Source organism: Ixodes scapularis, unplaced genomic scaffold (assembly GCF_016920785.2).
Source record: "Ixodes scapularis isolate PalLabHiFi unplaced genomic scaffold, ASM1692078v2 PGA_scaffold10__122_contigs__length_95168666, whole genome shotgun sequence".
NCBI lineage: Eukaryota > Metazoa > Arthropoda > Arachnida > Ixodida > Ixodidae > Ixodes > Ixodes scapularis.
Genome location: NW_024609836.1, coordinates 49,702,650 through 49,721,956, shown reverse-complemented (window position 1 = coordinate 49,721,956; position 19,307 = coordinate 49,702,650). Strand labels below are relative to the sequence as shown.

At 51.9% G+C, this 19,307-nt stretch overlaps 1 protein-coding gene and 1 non-coding gene across 2 annotated transcripts; both read left to right on the top strand.

The window, feature by feature from the left end:
- Nucleotides 1–8,907: 8,907 nt before the first annotated feature.
- On the top strand, nucleotides 8,908–12,771 carry LOC121834778. Its single transcript, XM_042288551.1, has one exon. It carries the CDS (start codon nucleotides 8,908–8,910, stop codon nucleotides 12,769–12,771), a length of 3,864 nt encoding a protein of 1,287 aa, XP_042144485.1.
- Nucleotides 12,772–12,898: 127 nt separating this feature from the next.
- On the top strand, nucleotides 12,899–13,086 carry LOC115329531. Its single transcript, XR_003920122.2, has one exon. It is a non-coding gene; the product is annotated as a U2 spliceosomal RNA (small nuclear RNA).
- Nucleotides 13,087–19,307: the final 6,221 nt, after the last annotated feature.

Sequence of the window (19,307 nt, the reverse complement as noted above, 5' to 3'; positions counted from 1 at the left end):
TCGAGGTGAGCTTTTGCCCGGGTCTGTCAAAAAATTGGTGAGCTTTTTTCCGGGTCTGTCAAAAAACGGGTGAGCTTTTGTCCGGTGAGCTTCTGTCCGGTGAGCTTTTGTCCGGTGAGCTTTTGTCCGGTTACGCGTAAGCGACGAAGACAGGTCTACCCAGTTGTGTTCCCAATCTTCTCTTTGGGAAAGTGAGTCTGTCCCTGTTTCTTTTGTCTACCGTTGCCAACATTTTTTTTTTTTTTTTTCTGCTCCGGTTTTGGGTTAAAGTCATATTGGGGGGGAAAAAGAAGAAAGAAAGAAAATCTATCGGAATAACTACAGACAAATATGTAAATAGCGAACCAGGACATGTGGTCGTGTCCAGCTACCGGGGAAACGAAGACTCTCGGTCACAGAATTCTCAAAGGTAAAGTGTTTCCGTCATTCGTGTGTGATCAGGATTTCCTTTCTTGTTACTACCCCATATGCGCCCGAGATCAAATTCCCACTCTAACGCCGTAACAAAAAAAGAAAGAAAAGACAAGCAATTAAATATCGCCGGTGGTGTATATGTCCGAACGCTGAGCGATAAGCCGTGTGACCCTCTTCACAGGGAAAGACAAACCCTCGCCCGCCTCGCCCCAGACAAAAACGCAAAACCTCAAGGTGAACCCTGTCCCCGCCTTTGTTCCCCTTCTCGACTGATTATTGAACCAGGCTAGCGTGCGCGGTGACAGAGATACTTTTAGCATCACGCACGTACAGGTACACAAACACGCGCGCACATACGGGCAGGGGCAGAGGCGTACACACAGACGCATGCACCCTCAGAAACAAAATTTAAAGAGGCAGCAGCCCGTCCCGAACGCACATACCGCACTCCCAAAAAAAGCAAAAAAAAAACAAAAAAAATAAAAAAAAACCAGAAAGAATCTTGTTTTTTGGGTAAAAATGGTAAAAGGCAAGCAAACGTCCGTGTTCAAAGCAAAAAAAAAAAAAAAAAAAAGGTTTCATTTCTGCGTTTGCACTGGCGTAAGTGCTAACAAACAAACGAAAAAGCAAACAAAAACAACGTTGTCAGCGAGAAATCAGACCCCCAACGAAGCGCCCCAAAGTCCGGTCTCCCCACTGCCGCACCCATTACTGCTTTGTCCCCTCCACCCATCTCCCGTTCGGCGCAAAAGCCTGACCTCCGTTTCAAGGATAAGCTTCTGGCCTGAACGGCGGAATCAATGGCAGAACGCGTGACAAATAATTGCCCTTTCCTTTAAACTCCCTTGCCCAGGTCTCAGGTCTCCACGTGCTGGCGCTTTTCTTCCATTTCTTTTTCTCTTTTTTTTATTTTTTTATTTTCGTTGACGCCTTCTTGCGGTTGTTTAATCGACATGTGCGTCATTTTTCTTTCGTCGTCAGGTTTGCTGCTTCGCGGAACATCGTGTGAGTACCTATATTTCGTTACGGCTGTAATGCGTGTGATATCGTTGAAATGTCGCGAACCGGGTGGTGTGTATAATGGTTGCAGCTGATCGTGGTTCATGTTCAAAGATGCGGCTGGGCTCTTTAATGACCTTATCGTCTCTGGTTTACGGGGTTGATGATGACAGGTAGGCCTAATGACTGTCGTTTGTTCTTGTCGGTGTGCTGGTCCGTCACCCGCAGTTTCGTGAACCCTGTAACGTTAGAATGCGAGCGCTTTTGTTGCATCGCGCACAATTTTACAAAAAAAAAATATATATATATATATATATATTTTTTGTTTCGTAAGCGTGGGTTTGGTCACGCCGAAATGGCGATCTTTGTACGCGCGCTCGTGTTCGGAAACCGTCGCTTCCTTCGTTTGCAAGCCCATCCTCGGCTAGACTGCGTGTTTTTTTTTTTTTTTTTTTTAAGTTTCATTGACGTTTAGCCTGAAACGTAGGTGTGTATTTCTGCACGCACGCGCAAAGAGAGACGCGTGCAGAGAGAGAGAGAGAAGTCTTGCAAAAGAGGAAAAAAACATCGTTGGAGTTACAGCCATGGGCCGAACGGTCATCGTTGGAAGACGCGTGCACCAAGAAACAACGAAATTTAAAGAGGCAGCAGTCCATCCCGAACGCCCGTAGCTCGCTCCCAAGGCTGAACGAAAAGATAAGCCAAAGCCAAGCTAATCGTCACGCAGCGGAACAAAATCCCCACGGCTCCCCCCGGAAAAGCACAAGCAAGCGGGCGTGTGCAACCTAACCTAAACCCAACAAAAAGGATTTTTTGTTTTGTTTTGTTTTGTTGTTGCTGTGTCCTTCTCATTAGAGCACTGCACGGGCCCGGGCCAGCCCGAAAGCCCGAGCCCGGCCCGGCCCGCGGGCCGGGCTCGGGCCGGGTAGCACGTATTTTCTCGGGCCCGGGCCGGGCTCGGGCTTGAACAAAAAAGTTCTCGGGCCGCGCCGGCCCGGGCCGGCCCGAGCCGTGCCTGGGCAATTTTATGCCGTAAATCATAAATTGTTGTTGATAGCAAGAAGTTTGCTCATTAATCTTTTAGGTTCATTGAATACAAAAAAAAAGCGAAGTGCAAGTTCACTACAGCGTCGTTAAAAATAATAACTAAAAGACATCTTGAAGCTAGAAAGCCTTCAAGCTTTTTCCGTGTGAGCGAGGGTTGTGTTATAAGTTGTAAACAAAATAAAGTCCCAGTCATATGCTTGTCAGCCTGTCTGATTCATCGCTCTCAAAAATATCTAGTTCACTATTAGGAAGATTTAGAAAAACGTACGCAAGCGCTTTGGGTACCGTAAAAATAGCGTTGCGATGTAAAACCTATGGCGATGCTAATTTTAGCTTGCCCAAAGTGCTTGAGTACGTTATTCTAAGACTCCCTTATTGCACAGAGCGCGACACTATATTAGCGCGAACAAGCGATCGTCGTGTTTTTATGCTTATCTCATAGAATCAAAACGCTGTTTTAAGAAATATTAGTGTCTTTAGAAGTGCTCATCTGGGCCACAGACCTAAGCGGTATACTTTGGTGCCAACTAAAACCATTTCGAAGTAAAATTCGAAAAAAGAGCCAACGTCCTGTTCGCGGTATCAGTGTCGCGCAGTGTACAAAGTCCGTTCCGCGCTTGCACGTTTTGGAAACCATCTTGAAACAAACGTTTTAAGGGGTTAACTAGGAATATATTAAACTTAAGCTTGCCTGAAAGGGTTGTATATTTTAAGAACGCGTTGACATGTAAAGCTACTTCAGAGCATATTCTTAAACAGAAAAGGTGCACAGACCAGGCTTAGAACGATGGAGACTTTTTGCGAAGAGGTTGCGATGTGCAGGGCCTTATAAAAGTAGGTTGAAACGGGACACGTTCAAACGCAAAGGATGTTTCGGAAACTGGTTCAAATAAGAAGGGCGTTTAGGGAATAAATCGAAACAGGACAAATTCAAACGAGAAGGGCGTTTAGGGAACTGGTCGAAACGGGACGGGTAATATGCGAAGGGTGTTTAAAGAATGGGTCAAAACAGGACGGGTTCAAATGGGGAGCTCGTTTCGGGAGCGGGTCGAAACAGGACGGGTTCAAACGGAAATGGGTTGTTTCGGGCTACAGCCATCGGGCCGGGTCGGGCGGGGCCTTGAATCAGAATTAATTGGGGGGCTAGTTGGTTGAACATCTAGACGGTGGATTTGAAAGCGCAAAAGACTGAGAAGAGAAGGAGGGGACAGGACAGAGCGCTCTGTCCTGTCCCCTCCTTCTCTTCTCAGTCTTTTGCGCTTTCAAATCCACCGTCTAGACGGGGCCTTGAAATTAACACTTCTGTCGGGCTCGGGCCGGGCCCGGGCCGTGTCTCTTTCGGGCCGGGTCGGGCCGGGCCTAGAAATTTAAAATTCTGTCGGGCTCGGGCCGGGCCCGGGCTGTGTCTCTACCGGGCCGGGTCGGGCCGGGCCTAGAAATTCCGGCCCGTGCAGTGCTCTACTTCTCATTCTCCCCTTGGACACACAAGCCTGACCTCCATACCAAGGTCTGACGAGCGGAACCAATGGCAGAACGCGGGACTTCCACTTCCTTCAAGTGGCGCTTCTCGTCATCGTTCGTTTCCACACGCCTCCTCGCGGATTTTTTAATCGTCATATCTTTAATTTTTGTCTTTTCGTCAGGCTTGCTGCGTCGCGGAACCTCGTGTGAGTACGCATATTTCGGTACGGCTTTCATGCGTGTCATGGGGTTTAAATGTCGCGAACCGAGTGGTGTGTACTAGACGTGCGGCTGGCGGTGGTTCAGGTTTCAAGATGCGGCTGGACTTTTAAAGACCTTATAGTCTGTGGTTGATGGGGGTGACGATGACAGGTAGGCCTAATGACGGTCGTTTGTTCTTGTTGCCGTGCCGGGTATTGTTCTTTCATGCACCCGGTAGTGTCGGAATGCGAGCGTTTTATTTGCCTCGTGCACGATTCCATAAGATGTGGAGAGTTTTTGCGTGGTTTTGGCGCCGTGCCGAACGTTCTTTTTGTGCGCGCGCTCGTGTTCGAGAACCGTCGCTTCCTTCGTCGGCTAGACTGCGTGTTGTTTCAAGTTTCAATGATGTTTAGGATGAAACGTAGGTGTGTTCTTCCGCACGCTATTAGCCCCGAGAGCGAACACAAGCGTCGCTGCGGTCGCCGCGCCCTGACTGGGTGAGGTGTACCGTGACGTCAGGGCGAGTACCCCGCTTTGCGATCTCGCATCGGGTCGCTTCCCAGCACCGGTTTCCTGGTTTGGCGTTGTGTGCCGCAAGCTCTTCGAGGAGTCGGACTTCGTTTACCCGGTGTACAAGACGCTGAGTTAGGCCGATATTAACGTGCTTCCGTACATTTTATAAGCCCGCTTGTCCCTTTTACCTTTAAAATTGGGTTACAAATCCCGAAAACTATCGGCGGAGGCAATTACGCCGATGAATCTCCCCGTCCGTCCACACGACGCAAGGCAATCTTGAGAGGGGTCGGTGAAGCGGTGACGCAAGTGTTTCAGACGCTGGAATTCTGTTCCTTGCATGTTCATGATTAAGGACGACATTAAATCCCGCTTTCAAGGCATCTGAAGTGGCCTTTATATCATGGGCCTTTCCGTGGTCGGCAAATTAGCACGCGACCCCGACTCTGCGCTGCCACTCTGCATGCGCTGGTTTGCAGATGTTTTAAAGGCCGTGCGTCTGATGATCTTTGAAGTGCTCATGGAACAGGGTTGTTTTACATAAATGTAGGTTCTTCCTTAATTAATTATATAGTTTATACGCGTATGCAGGCATATTTCTTAGAGGATTCACAATTACTGGAAATTAGTTTGTATGGTAGCAGCAAAAACGGCCGAATTTCCCCCAGTTGCCTCTATGATATGTAGTAAACTGCCCAAAATATGCACAGCAATAGTGCCGTAATTTGGAATGTTTATACTTTTTCCTGACATTCTTTATTCCAACCTTTGGTATTCGGAAAATACACCGTTTAGTCTGAATTGTCATTTCCATTTAAGAGTCACTGCCGCAGGTCCCCAAAAGCTTCCTCAGCCTCCAAACTCCCTGCAACTGGACTCTCTTACAACAGAGGAAAACAGGAGTAAAAGCAAGCATTCGAACGTCTGTCCAGTGGAAGATGCAGCACTGGTAGCAGAAAATGTGGAACCTGTGAAGGGCGACAGTCTGCGTGAGAAAAGCTTTGGTACTTTAGCTTCAGGACAATTCGATTTAAGTAAAATCTCAAATTTAGGGCTTAGTGGACTAATACGCCTCGCAAGTGGGCTCATTTTCGTCTTCTGCGCATGAGAAAGGAAGTAGCGGTGATGTCAGAACGCCGAGCCCTGATTGGCTGATCGCGACCCCCTATCTGAGCGTCGTCTGCTCCTCTGCAATGTTGTCTGCTCGAAACGTCGTCTGCGTCTGTCTTACCTTTCCTGCGACTTTCGGAAGTGCAGGTCCTTACGAACGAGCTCGACTTCGCATTTCAGAGAGGGCAGACGAAATAACTCGAGCGGTACGTTGTTTTTGTCTAACAACTAGCAGACGCGCATCAAGGAGGGAAGTCAAAGGACTCACTGGCGAGGTGTCCCGAGGCGCCGAGGTTTGTTTGCTAAGAACCGAGAGGTGAGCGTGTTAGTGTCCGCAAGTTCCCTCCCAAATACTTTTTTCCTCTTTTCGTGAGCGGCGAGGCCCTTCATTCTTTAACGGCGTCGGCGGGTTGGCGCAGTTAACGTCGTCTGCTTTACGTCTGCTAGTCAAAGCGATGGCTGCTTTACCTTTCCTGGGTCTGTCGGAGATTCACCGCATTTTTACCGGCGAGAGTCACCGCTGCCTTGGGAAACAGGGAAACAAGGAGATAACAAGAGGAAGAAATTGACCTCTTAATCTAAAATTGAGGCCAGCGATCAAAGTATAATACGGGAAGGGTTCACAAGGGTCGCGCGGACATATTCCATTCAGCACGCCAGCCGGTCGTGGGCAGACGGTCGCCGAGTCGCGGAGTGCCTGCTAGGCCTAGCTCGCTTGGTCGCGTTCGGTGGAATCGTGGCCGTTGGAACTTTTCCCAGGTGTTTGTGGATCCAGCGTTCTTGTTCGTTCTGGTCTGTTTCAAGTACTTTTTACTTTTTTCTTGCTGCTTGAAGTCGGGACGCGTGAGAAGCGCACGTAGAAAAATAAACGTCCGTGGGTCGTCGCGACCGCGACGCTGTCGGCCATGCTGATTTGATCGTAAGAGGTGCGTAAGACAGATTCGGAGCTGTCGTAGGATTTCGTTGCATCCTGCGCAAAACTTACGAAAATTTTGTTTCGTGAATACGAATTTGTTCTTAAGTTTTGTCTTCCGCACATTTTTGGCGTAAGGTCGTTTCGTGAATCTGGCCTCTGCACTTCCGAAAGCCGCAGGAAAGGTAAGACAGACGCAGACGACGTAGCGAGCAGACGACGTTGCAAAGGAGCAGACGACGCTCAGATAGGGGGTCGCGATCAGCCAATCAGGGCTCGGCGTTCTGACGTCACCGCTACCCCCTGCGCAAGAAGCAGACGAACTTGCCCTCCGCATAACGAGCTAGACACCTTAACTTACGTTTGTTATATATTACTTGAGGATTGATATAAACAAGTCCACAGACACCACCCGTGTAGTCCATTGAAATACTATGCGAATCCAGCAAAGGTCAAGTGCGAGCAATGTATATAACAAATGTTCCTTGTTTTGTTTTTTTTTACTTTGCCCCTGCACTTGGGCTGTTTTACTTGTGATTCTCTCCCCATGGCCGAGACTGTATTTAGCACGTTGCTCGAGCAGCATGCAGCTTTTCTGCTTCGGCGATCTTGTTTAAAGACAGAGATACAAAAAAAAAAAATAGTATACATAACCTGCCAATTCATTCGGACCATCAGCAGCGTTTATTGTGCGAGATGTAAATTTGTAGTGATGCCCCTGCAATTGTGGCCATATTGCTTTATTTTCATATACCAGCTGTGGTTCATGCGTTGCCTGGCCTGTCAGCCATGCTTAAAATGTTCGTTGAAGTTTCGCCTGTAGCTACAGGCCATACCTCAATAAAGGCATATATAAAAATTTACACTTCCTACGAAAAACACGCCAAAAAAAATTAAATAGAAAGGAGCGCGCCGACAGCTAGCGTCGTCACAGCCTCCACAGGGCGAGCGGGGCGAGTCGGGGAAAAATTCTCTCCTCGCCGTGACGTCACCCCGGTTCGCCGTAAGGGGGCGCCAGGCGAACTTCTCGGGGCTATTATTTAAAGCGATTTACCCGCCTTTTAAAATGAGACCGAGCGACCGAACGGGGGACTACTGCCATCTAGTGAATAAGCGGCAAACTAAAGTGGCGCAACGATGCTGGCGCCATCTCGCGTAAACCGCTCAGAACTGTCTTGAATATGCTGGGTCAGCTGGCTGGGTCTGCGTCGTCCAGGCGTCGTCTTCAGGAGCATTCACGAGTTTTTCTCGATAAAGCTTCGCAGGTTTCACTGGTTTCTCAGCTGTGGTACCGACGCTTCGACGTTCTTAAATCGGGTGAACATATCTCGCCACATGTGTATTGCACGAAAAAGTTCCAACGGTGCTTATCTCCAAAAGTTCTCACTATAAAATTATATCAACCGTTACCTGAACGTTGGGCGAAGGCCTTTTTCGGTCAAATGCTTTCCATCAACTCCGGGATTCTCGCGTCACTAAATATTTGCGTGTTTTCCTCTTGGTGTATCTTACTGGATCTTTTCTAGAGTATTAGTATTTGGCAGTCCTGCGCTCGGTTTGTGGACGAACGGGATCGTCTGCCATTTGTGATAGCAGACGACGTTTCGCCGGAAGCACTTTGACATATCCGGATTTTGAACCTGTGCGAATACATGTTGCGTTTGATTTTTATCGTGCTTCGCATGTTATTCCGAATTGTTTTTCTCGCAGTTTTATGTGGATTTCCTGTAATTTGCGGTAGACCTTTTGAGTTTGTTGGCGAGTCGAGAGATGGCGACGGAGGTCTCGTACGACGTCGTCCTCTTCGACGTCGTGTCTAGAGGGCTTATTTTAATTAATTTTGTTTTAATTGGGACATTTCGAGGTTATATACCGTCGGAGAGTTGTATTTGATTCGGCGTAACCTCGGAAAAACGTACCGGTTCCCACTTTGGCGTTGGGAAGCCGTGCGCGTTTGTTTACTTCTCGGCGGGGTGGTATGTGCTCTTGGGGTTCAAGTCTTGAAGGACTTGAAATTAAAAGACAATTGGGGTTATCGCTTCTCGGCCTTTTGGCTAAGATCAAAGTGTAGTATCTGGGACCCTGCCACTGGGACCCTGCCACTGGGACCCTGCCACTGGGACCCTGCCACTGGGACCCTGCCACTGGGACCCTGCCACTGGGACCCTGCCACTGGGAACCTGCCTCTGGGAACCTGCCCCTGAGACTTACCCGGTCAACCAGGAGCTGGATGGGGGACCTGCCCCACCATGGCAGACCCTGCAGCCTGCAGTCCAACGATGCCGCCCAACCAGATGTCGGGAACGAGGAGACGCAGCAGTGGCATCCCGGTACCATCGCCTCGGACGCCAACGGCACCGAACCCTCCAGGCCCACCCCAATCGGTGCTCAGTGAAGGTCAGCAGCCGCGCCGGGATGGAGAGATGCTTTTCGTCTCCTTCCCGGCTCCACACGTCTTCAAGTGCCCAGAGGAAGGCTGCTCAGCTGCTTACACTGCGGCTGCCTGGACTGCAAAACGACAATCCCTACAGCGGCACCTTGAGGGAGACCACGGCATGCGGATTCGCCGCACGGTCAACCTCTGCACCTTATGTGGGGCTACGCTGGGGACAAGGCCGACATCACACCCATGCCTGGCGAATGGCAGAGCAGCTGCTCAAGCCACTCAGCAGCGGTACCAGTGCAACAAGTGTCCACAGTCCTTCCCCTCCAGGAAAGGGCTACACAACCACTTGCAGTGGCACGGCAAAGAGGAGGCGAAGCAACTGCGAGCAGCCAGCTCCCAGGCAAGCACCACCCCCACGGAAGAGGCGCAGCAACCGCCTGCAACACCAGCTGCCTCGGCAGTAAGCAGCGAGCCTGGGGAGCTCGACCAACAACCTCCGCCATGTACCAGCCCAGTACATGGTGCCGACTCGGAGCAGAGCCGCCGGCTTGCCACCCCCACCCCCGAGGACCAGAGCACCAAAGGCACCCTCGCAAGCAGCCCCATCATTCAGGCGACAGGCGAGACCCCTTCTGCTCTGGCAGAAAGCCCTTCAGCCAGCTCCCAGGCAAGCACTACCCCCATGGAAGAGGCGCAACAACCACCTGCAACGCCAGCTGCCTCGCCAGTAAGCGGCGAGCCTAAGACGCTCGAGCAACAACCTCTGCCATGCACCAGTCCAGTGCGTGGGGACGGCTCGGAGGAGAGTCGCCTGCTCGGCACCCCCACCCCCGAGGACTACAACACCAGAGCCACCCTCGCGAGCACCCCCATCACCCAGGCGACAGGCGAGACCCCCTCTACCCTGGCGGAAAGTCCGATGGACGCGATGGCCACTCCATCTCGCCTGTTCACCCAGGACTGTCCCAGCCAAGGAGGGAGCCTGCAGAACAGCGACCAGCAGGAGGACACCGTGGAGACTGCACCTGCCAAACTAGAAGATGACAGCTCAGTGCTCGCCGAGCACACCAAAAAACTCCGGCGACTATTGACAAGGGCCCCTAATGCAGACAACTGGGCCGAGTTCGGGAGCATCCTGGACGATGCCATCAGCGTGATAGCCACCACAGTGAAATTGCCTGATGCCACTGCTGACGGACGACCGCGGCGAGAGGTCAACCCGCAGAACGCCCAGCAAATCCAGTCTCTCTACCGCCGCAACCGCCGCCGTGCGGTACGACTGATTGCGGAGGGCCCCTCAACACTGTGCCCCATCCCACCAGACGAACTAGAGGCGTATTTCAGCACCGTCTGGGCACCAAAGCAGGCCGACACGACGCTTCTAACACGGCGGATGCCTGCCCCTGGTGAGCTGAGCCTGGCGGCATTCACGGAGGATGAGGTGGCGGCGCGGCTGCGGCGGTGTGAGAACACTGCTCCTGGTGGCGACCGGCTCACCTACCACCACTGGAGGACCGTGGACCCGGAGGGGAGCTTCCTAGCGGCTGTCTTCAACTGTTGCCTACGACACCGGCGAGTTCCTGCATGCTGGAAGGCGTCCCGTACGGTGCTCATCCACAAGAAAGGCGAGAAGAGGGACCCCACAAACTGGCGCCCCATATCCCTTGGTAACACGATTGCCAAACTGTATGCTGGATGCCTGGCATCCCGGCTGCAGGGGTGGTTGTGCGATCACGGGATCCTGTCGCAATGCCAAAAGGGGTTCCTGCCGCACGACGGTGTGTTCGAACACAACTTCGTGCTGCAGGAGCGCCTTGACGCGGCGCGAACAGGTGGTGGTGACCTGTGCGTGGCGTTCCTCGACTACGCCAACGCCTTCGGGTCAGTGGCCCACAACGCACTCGTCGACTCGGTTCGAGGTGCGGGCACTGGGGACGCCTTCGCCAGCATCATCCAGGACCTGTACGAGGACAACACGACGGCCATCATCAGCGAGGGAGGCACAACAGAGCCGGTCGCCATCAAAGCAGGGATCCGGCAGGGCTGCCCACTCAGCGGGCTCCTTTTCAACCTCGTACTAGACCCAGTGATCCGGGCGGTGCAGGGAGGCCAACGGCAACACAAGATCCTGGCCTACGCCGACGACCTCACCCCCATGGGAGGCAGCCCTGCCGAGCTGCAAACAAGGATCAACGTCGTCACCGCGCTGTCCTCCGGGCTCGGGCTCCAGCTGAACCCATCTAAGTGTCGGACCCTTCACCTGACGGGGCGGCAGCCTGTGGGCACGAGGCCTACAACATTCTGCATCGGGGAAGCAGAAATCCCCCACATGACCGACTTCGAGGCGCACACTTTCCTGGGCCGCCCCGTGGGCTACAGGGTCCTGCCCGACACCGCCTGCGTGGACGACGCGATCGCCCTGGGGAGATGCCTGCTGTCCTCAATGCTGGCTCCCTGGCAGAGGCTGGACGCCATAAAAACATTCCTCTACCCGGCCCTGAACTTCGCCATGCGAGTTGGGGCTGTGGGAAAGGAAGAATGGCGCCGCCTGGACGACACCCTGCGACCCCTCATCAAACGAACGCTGTACCTGCCAGCAAACTCCTCAAACAAGTACCTCTACGGGAGTGCAGGTGCAGGAGTCGCAGGGATCCCGGAAGCAGCCGACATAAGCGACGCGTGCCGCATTGATGGTGCGTTCAAGCTGCTCTCGTCGCCAGACAGCGAGGTACGTGACCTGGCACTGCAGGCGGTGACCAGGGTGACGGAGAAGCGGCTCAGGAGACCAGTTGCAGCAGAAGACGTGGCGGCCTACCTATCCGGAGACACCGAAGGCGACTTCAGAGCAACGTCAACGCAGCTCCAGTCGGTGTGGACAGAGGCCCGCAAAGCCTCCCGACGCGCCGGCGTGACCTGGGAGCTGGTGCCTGAAGGAGCCAGGATCGCCTGTGGGGGAACTACCATCTCCCCCAAGCATCGCCACAAGGTGATCCGGACACTCCGAGGCATCTCGACAGCAGCAAACGACAGAGCGCTGCACCAACAACCCAGCCAGGGAAAGGCGATGGAGTGTGTCGCCGCTGATCGCGCCAGCTCTCACTTCATGCGGTCAGGGCGATACACCCGTTTCACCGACTGGCGGTTCATCCACCGGGCACGTCTCAACCTGCTGCCACTCAACGGAGCGCGTCCATGGGCCTCGGCCGTCGACCAACGTTGCAGGGCGTGTGGCTACCAGCAAGAAACCTTGCCACACGTCGTCTGCCACTGCATGGTCCAGAGCCAGGCCCTGACGCGGCGTCACAACAACATCGTGAACCGCATCAAGGCAGCAGCAACGCCCAAGTTCACGGTGACGCACGAAAACCAGCCGGTCGGGGAGTCAAGCCTGCGTCCAGACCTGGTGCTGGCGAGGGGTGAGGAGGCCATCATCATTGACGTCACCTGCCCCTTTGACAACAGACGTGCAGCGCTGCTGGAGGCGCGGCAACAGAAAATTGAGAAGTATGAGGCCATCAAGCAGTACCTGTGCCGCCGCTACCAGCGCGTGACTGTTGCTGCCGTGATCGTGGGTGCGTTAGGGTCCTGGGACCCAGACAATGATGCCACCCTCAGGAGACTATGCAGCAGGTCATATTTACGACTAATGAAGAAACTCATTGTGAGTGAGACGATAGCAAGCTCCAGGGACATATATGCTAGCCACATTGCTGGGAAGCGCCTTTAGAATATGTATATTTTCGTATTTTTAGCATTGTATTAGCATTTTTCTTCTCTTATAACCAGTGTATAATTTCCCTAGCTAGCCAATGTATAAAATTCCCACTAACATTACGACTTGTACAGCTTCCCATACTCCCTGTATATGTAAATAACATGCAATAAAATCTCTGTTCTTATCAGCTTAATATCTGATACGGGTCCTATTTGGACCCAAGATATTAATCTTATTTGTGGAATGCGGCGTAGTGCTTGAGGTTTACCTCACCTATGCCACGGGTTGGCCCGGTATTGCACTGCCTCCGGGATCGGCCCACCCCCCTCACGGGGGGAAAATCTATAAATCCAAAGAAAGAATCATGAATATCACATTCGCTCGCACTGCTGAGGTTTTCCTCTCAATGTCGTACAGTCATGTGCGACTGGGTTAGCGTGTTTCGATTGATGAGTGCGGTGGAGTTTTGGTACATGTTGGAAGTCTCATATTCTGTGCCTTTGCTCATCCCAAACAGGATTCTGGTGAACGGTGTTGGAGTGTTTAAAAAATCAAGGGTTCGAGGGTTTATCTTTGTGACCTGTGGCAAGCCGTACCTCTGTCTCCGTGGTCAGCAGAGTTGTGTGGATGTGGTGTGCCGTGAACACTGCGACAAGGCCCTTTTTGCAGTGTTGAAGACGGTGTGCTCCTGTGAAGTGACTGTGAGGTGCCAGCACTGGCGACAACGGCAGTAGCAGTGTGCCTTTGAACGCCTTCCTTCAGTGTAGAAAGCTGCGCGATCTTGTGAAGTGTCAGCATTGACAAATAGCAGTAGTGGTGTGCATCTGAACTTTTTGTCACAGCATTGAAAGTTTGGTTGGTTTGGTGCTCCTGTGAGGTGTCAGTGTTTGTGACCAGAGCAGCAGCAAGCATACCTTTCAGTGTCTTTTCACAGTGTTGAAAGCTTGGTGCTCCTGTGAAGTGATTGTTGAAAGCTTGGTGCTCCTGTACAGTGAACAGCAGCAGCAGTGTGCCTTTCAATACCTGTTGCAGTCTAGCTGCTTGGAGGGAGTTGCAGACCACCCTCCTTGACAAGAGTGATCAACTGGCAAGATCTATAAACTAGTGCCCTGTAGCTTGCCGCACAATTGCAAAGCTGTATATAAAGTAATTCACATCTTGGCTTCGGTAATGGTTGTGTAACTTCTGTATACTATCACAGTGTCAGAAGGGCTTCCTGCCTCATTGTGGTGTGTTCAAGCACAACTTCAAGTTGCAGGAGAGTGGTGGTGTGGACCCGGTGGATGAACCGCCAGTCGGTGAAACTGATGTATCGCCCCGATTGCACGAAGAGAGATCTGGCACGGCCAGCGGCAACACTCCATTGCCTTTCCCTGGCTGGGTTGTTGGTGCAGCGCTGTGTCGTTCGCTGCTAATATGATGCCTCGAAATGTCCGGATCACCTTGTGGCGATGCTTGGGGGAGATGGCAGCTCCTCCGTAGGCGATCCTGGCTCCTTCGAGCACCAGCTCCCAGGTCACGCCGACTGGAGCTGCGTTGACGTTGCTCTGAAGTCCCCTTCGGTGTCATCGGACAGCCAGGCCACCACGTCTTCTGCTGCGACTGGTCTCCTGAGCCGCTTCTCCGTCAGCCTGGTCACCGTCTGCAGTACCAGGTCAAGCCCCTTGCTGTCTGGCAACGAAAGCAGCTTGAACGTGCCATCAATGCGGCACGCGTCGCTTATGTCGGCTGCTTCCGGGATCCCTGCAGCTCCTGCACCTGCACTCCCATAGAGTTATTTGTTTAGGGAGTTTCCTGACAGGTACAGCGTTCGTTCGATGAGGTGCTGCAGGGTGTCGTCTCGGCATCGTCATTTATTCCCACGGCCCCACTCTCATGGCGAAATCAAAGGCCGGGTAGAGGCATGTTTTCGGAGCATCCAGCCTCTGCCTGGAAGCCAGCATTGATGACAGCAGGCATCTCCTCAGGGCGATTGCGTCGTCCACGCAGGCGGTGTCGGGCAGGACCTTGTAGCCCAAGGGGCGGCCCAGGAAAGTGCGCCTCGAAGTCTGTCATGTGGGAAATTTCTGCTTCCCCGATGTGAAACGTTGTAGGCCTCGTGCCTACAGGATGCTGCCCCGTCAAGTGAAGGGTTTGGCACTTGGATGGGTTCAGCTGGAGCCTGAGCCTGGAAGACAGTGCGGTGACGACGTTGATCCTTGTTTGAAGCTCTGCAGGGCTGCTTCCCATGGGGGTGAGATCGTCGGTGTAGGCCAGGATTTTGTGCTGCCGTTGGCCTCCCTGCACCGCCCGGGTCACCGGGTCCAGCACGAGGTTGAAAAGGAGCCCACAGAGTGGGTAGCCTTGCCCAATCCCTGCTTTAATGGCGACCGGCTCTGTCGTGCCTCCCTCGCTGATGATGGCCGTCGTGTTGTCACGACGGCCATTATCAGCCCCACTTGTAGCCCCACTCACGGATGCGCAGGAGACTGTGCATCCGTGAGTGGGGGAATTGTGTAAGCCAGGCCAGCAGTCTGTGGTTATCAGTGATCGGATGAAAGAGTTTTTCCCTTGTGTGAGGGAGGGGGCCTGTAAACTTGAAGTGACGGGAGGGGACGGGACGGGACTGGGAAGCGGTTGCTTGGAAGTAGGAAATTGAGCTTAGCCTTTAGCGGTTTGGAGGTCCTTGTGTGTTGGACCTTGGGGTTGTTGTTCGGGTGGCGGTTCCCTTTCCAAAGGTGTGGAGCCGGGGAGTGGCTTATGCTGTCTGGGTCGAACTCGTTACTCTCTTGTTTATGCGGTTGAGTTCCTTCTTTCCCTTTCTCTTTCTTCATGTGTTTGGAAGTCTATTTATTGGTGTGCTCAAATCATAAATTTTCAGCTGCATTTGAGATTCTGTTGTCTTCATCCGGTTTTTTATTGTTCCCCATCTCAAGGTCCACAAGATGTCGATTTATTACCAGCTTGCCTGCACTCTATCATTGCTTACAACTCCCATTAACTTCGACGAAACTCAGACGTGCTTTTTTTTTTTTTTTTTTTAATAAAAGAAATGACCACTGCATTGATGAGTGGTGAATGCCATCGGGCCTTGACACCAGTGGCGTAGCCAGGAATTATATTTCTAGAGGGGGGGGGGGGGGGGGTTTGTTATTTCTATGAACAAGGGGGGGGAGGGGTGGGGGGCTTTGTCCCATCTTCGTGTGTAGTAGTCGACGTACTGTACAATTCGTGGGTACTGACACTGCCGTCCCCAACTTCCTCCGGCTGGCTGGAACAATTCAGTAGTCGTTAACCATTTGTTATTTACTGAAAGAAAGAAAAGAAAGATTATTTCAGGTGGGGGAGAGGGTTTGACCCCCCAAACCACCCCCTGCCTTTGCCACTCCTTGACACAGTCGAGGTCGCTCAAAATATTGTGGAATATTTGATTTGGCATGTACGCCCTTTCTGTCTTGATAAGCATGCATCATCTGCAGCGAAATTTCTTGTGGAAACTTTTCTATAGGTGCCCTATACCTGCAAAGAGAATATGCAAGAGGTGACCAGTCGATGCTGCAGTGCCTCCCCAGTGCCGGTGCTGCAGCACCAATCTTCTAGTACTGTGGTTTGGTGCATCTGCAAGGCATAAGAATTGGCTTTTGCAAAAGTTAGTCACCTATCTGCTATGGCACTGCTTCCAGGCACTGCAGGGCCGATTATTTGTCGCTCGCATTCAGGGGCGGACTTGGTCACGCCTGGGAGGGGTGGTAGGCATTCGGCTGGCGGAGGCGAGGGGGTGGCAATGAAGTTACGGCCTAAACATCGCCCAGATCTATTCTGTTGACCCAATATTTGCTATGTCACCAAAAACGAGTTTTGGCTGGGGTATATCAATGGTTTTATATGAATGAAGTTGACTTTGGGGAGCCTTTGCCCTCTGCCCCCCCTCCCCTAAATCCGCCCCTGCTCGTATGCAAGCCCCTGTGCCAGATGGGCCACTGTATACATTGGCCCACTACAATGCACCCAGATTCCAGAACCTCATTGCCATGGGGGCAACGCTTTGTCGAATGGCGACCACTCTGGGAATCCAATGCTCGCTCTGTTTTCACGGTTTGCACATCAATGAATGGTGTGAATCTGCTCCCTTTCGAGTAATATACAGCAGAATCTGCAACAAGTATGCCGATGACCTCGCCTCTGTGTATTAGCGGATCAACATTGTGGTAACTCTGTCGTCTCCATCAACTGGCAACTTTACAGCAAGTCAGATTGCGGCCTACTCGGAAACTGGCAAGGAGCTAGACCGTTGCCTGTTCGAAAATGGAAGGGCACTTGACCGGGAAATGATTGCCTATTAAGCCATCATTCTCGGCTAAGCGAAAATAACAAGACATTGCTGCCCATTATGCTTGCCTACCCCTTTGAAAATAAAGCTTCACAAATCACCGGGAATCTTCAGACTTGTTTTGCATACCACTGAAATCTATGGATTTTCTTTTAAATCATTTGAGATGTATATCGGAGCAGCTAATATTTGCACTGTAAAAAGTATATGAACGTGCTTTTCAAGCAACGCTATAAACGTTTTGCACAAATATTAATTTCCTAGTCGACCTAAAGCGTGTTTCACATGCAGCGATTTTGGCCCTAAAGCGGCGCGATTTCTGCCGTCGCGGCGCTCGTGCCGCAGAATTGCTGGTGCTGGCCAGAGCGCCGCGACGGCAGAAATCGCGCCGCTCTAGGGCCAAAACCGCTGCATGTGAACTAGGCTTAAGGCAATAGCTATACTAGCCAAAAGCAATCCCACAATAAGATTTCAATGGATATTTCAGCTGCGCAACGGCAGATGCTCTACGATTGCGCTGCGACGGTTTGTCTGCAAAATGAGGCCCACACGTGCAAAATCCGTTTGCCCAGCCTGCGTATCGAGAAAATACGTATTCAAAGAAAAGAAAACGTCGAGAGGAACAGGTCTGGAGGAAATTTTCTGGACATTCACATTAAGTTTATCAAGATGCCTCATTAAACGTGGTACAGTTTCTATACAAATCTGACAGGTGACGCAGAATACCGTCCAAATAATTATATGACAATCTATATCCATTCATTCACATTTAAAACCATATAGATATATGCGCATTCAGGGAGGTGCTGCCATCTACCGGGAATTGTTGAAGTTTTTGTTTTGTATGGATAGACAAATAGAAAAGCTCTCGGCTCCGCTTTTTAAAATCTGGCGGTGTCTTGCGCCACCTAGTTGAGTCGTCACTCTCTCGGCAGCGCGTCCTTGGTGGATGCGCCTACGAACTTCAACACATCTTAGTTCTCTACAAATATATCTAAGCTCAATGAGAAAGCGACCTCACTGCTATCATTCTGTATCGGTGAAGAGCTGAATTGCTTTTACATGTGGACATATGACAGACGAGGCCGACGCGCAGTATGCATTCCCAAATTCGGGAAGCAGATGACGAAGCCTGCGCTCGTCGTCAGTTACCTGTTCAGTAGAGTGAAAATAAGACGCCTGCATCATTACCTAAGGTAAAGAGGGTAAAGAGGATACTGATGCGTGGATGTCAGGATAACGTCCACTTCAACTGAATAGTGTTTTCAGGGGAGAGAAGACCTAGCGGCGGAGTCCCACACCGTTGACGCTTCGTTGGCGAACGCCGGCGTGCGTCGCCTACAAGTTGGGCGCTGAAAAAAAAAGTACTGTCGTGAGCAAAAATTTGGATAACACAAGAGCGCCGACCGAAATAGAGTGCCTTCATACACACGCGCGCTTTTGCTTGAGTGGTGACATCTCGGCCATTTTTCCGCCCAATCGTTCTTTCTATGCATTTTGAAGTGCGCGCAATCCGGTGTCACTCAGCACGAGCGCGTAGCTTTGGCTAATGCATAGACGCCATTTCACCGCCCAAGTCACGCACCAAGTGCGCGAGAGCGTCACGCGCTGGCACATTCAGGGTAACATTGGATGTCTTCACCCTGAGACAGACAGACATGTAGGCACCCTAGACCGAAATGCATCGCCGCGCTCCCTGACGGCGCGGCGCCTGGTGCCGAGACCCGCGCAATGCGCACGCGCGTCCTTTCTTATCTGCTGGCCCACTCGTTCGCTAGCTTCAACAATATGCGCTCCCGAGCGATTAAATGGGCGCTAGGTGCCGCCCCGGAAACCAAGACTCTGAGAGCCTCGCTCACCGCTCTGGACGAGCTCGCGTGCTCCGCGGCACGCGCCGTTCGCGCATATATCTTTCCCGCGACTCGGCGACGCGTTAAAAACTGTCGCTTACGTTGATGCAGTAGCAATGAATTGCAGAACTTGTATTCGCGTACTCGAGGCAGCCTTGGGCTTCCTTCCGAATGATCATGCACGCGCGGTAAAGTGGTGAATGACGAGCAAAAAGAAAACGCCAAATAAGAAAGAAATATTTATTCAACCCCCCCCCCCCCCCCCCCGCCAAGAAAACACAAGAAACAAAACGGAAGAAAAAAGAGGCACTGGTTTAGTTTTGGGTGGCTTGTAATTTTTATATCGTTGATAGCGTCAGAAGAATTCGAAAAAGCATCACTTTCCTGCG

Bases quoted from the DNA above. Each gene is read 5' to 3' on its own strand.
- LOC121834778 (XM_042288551.1), top strand. From the start codon at position 8,908: ATGGCAGACCCTGCAGCCTGCAGTCCAACGATGCCGCCCAACCAGATG.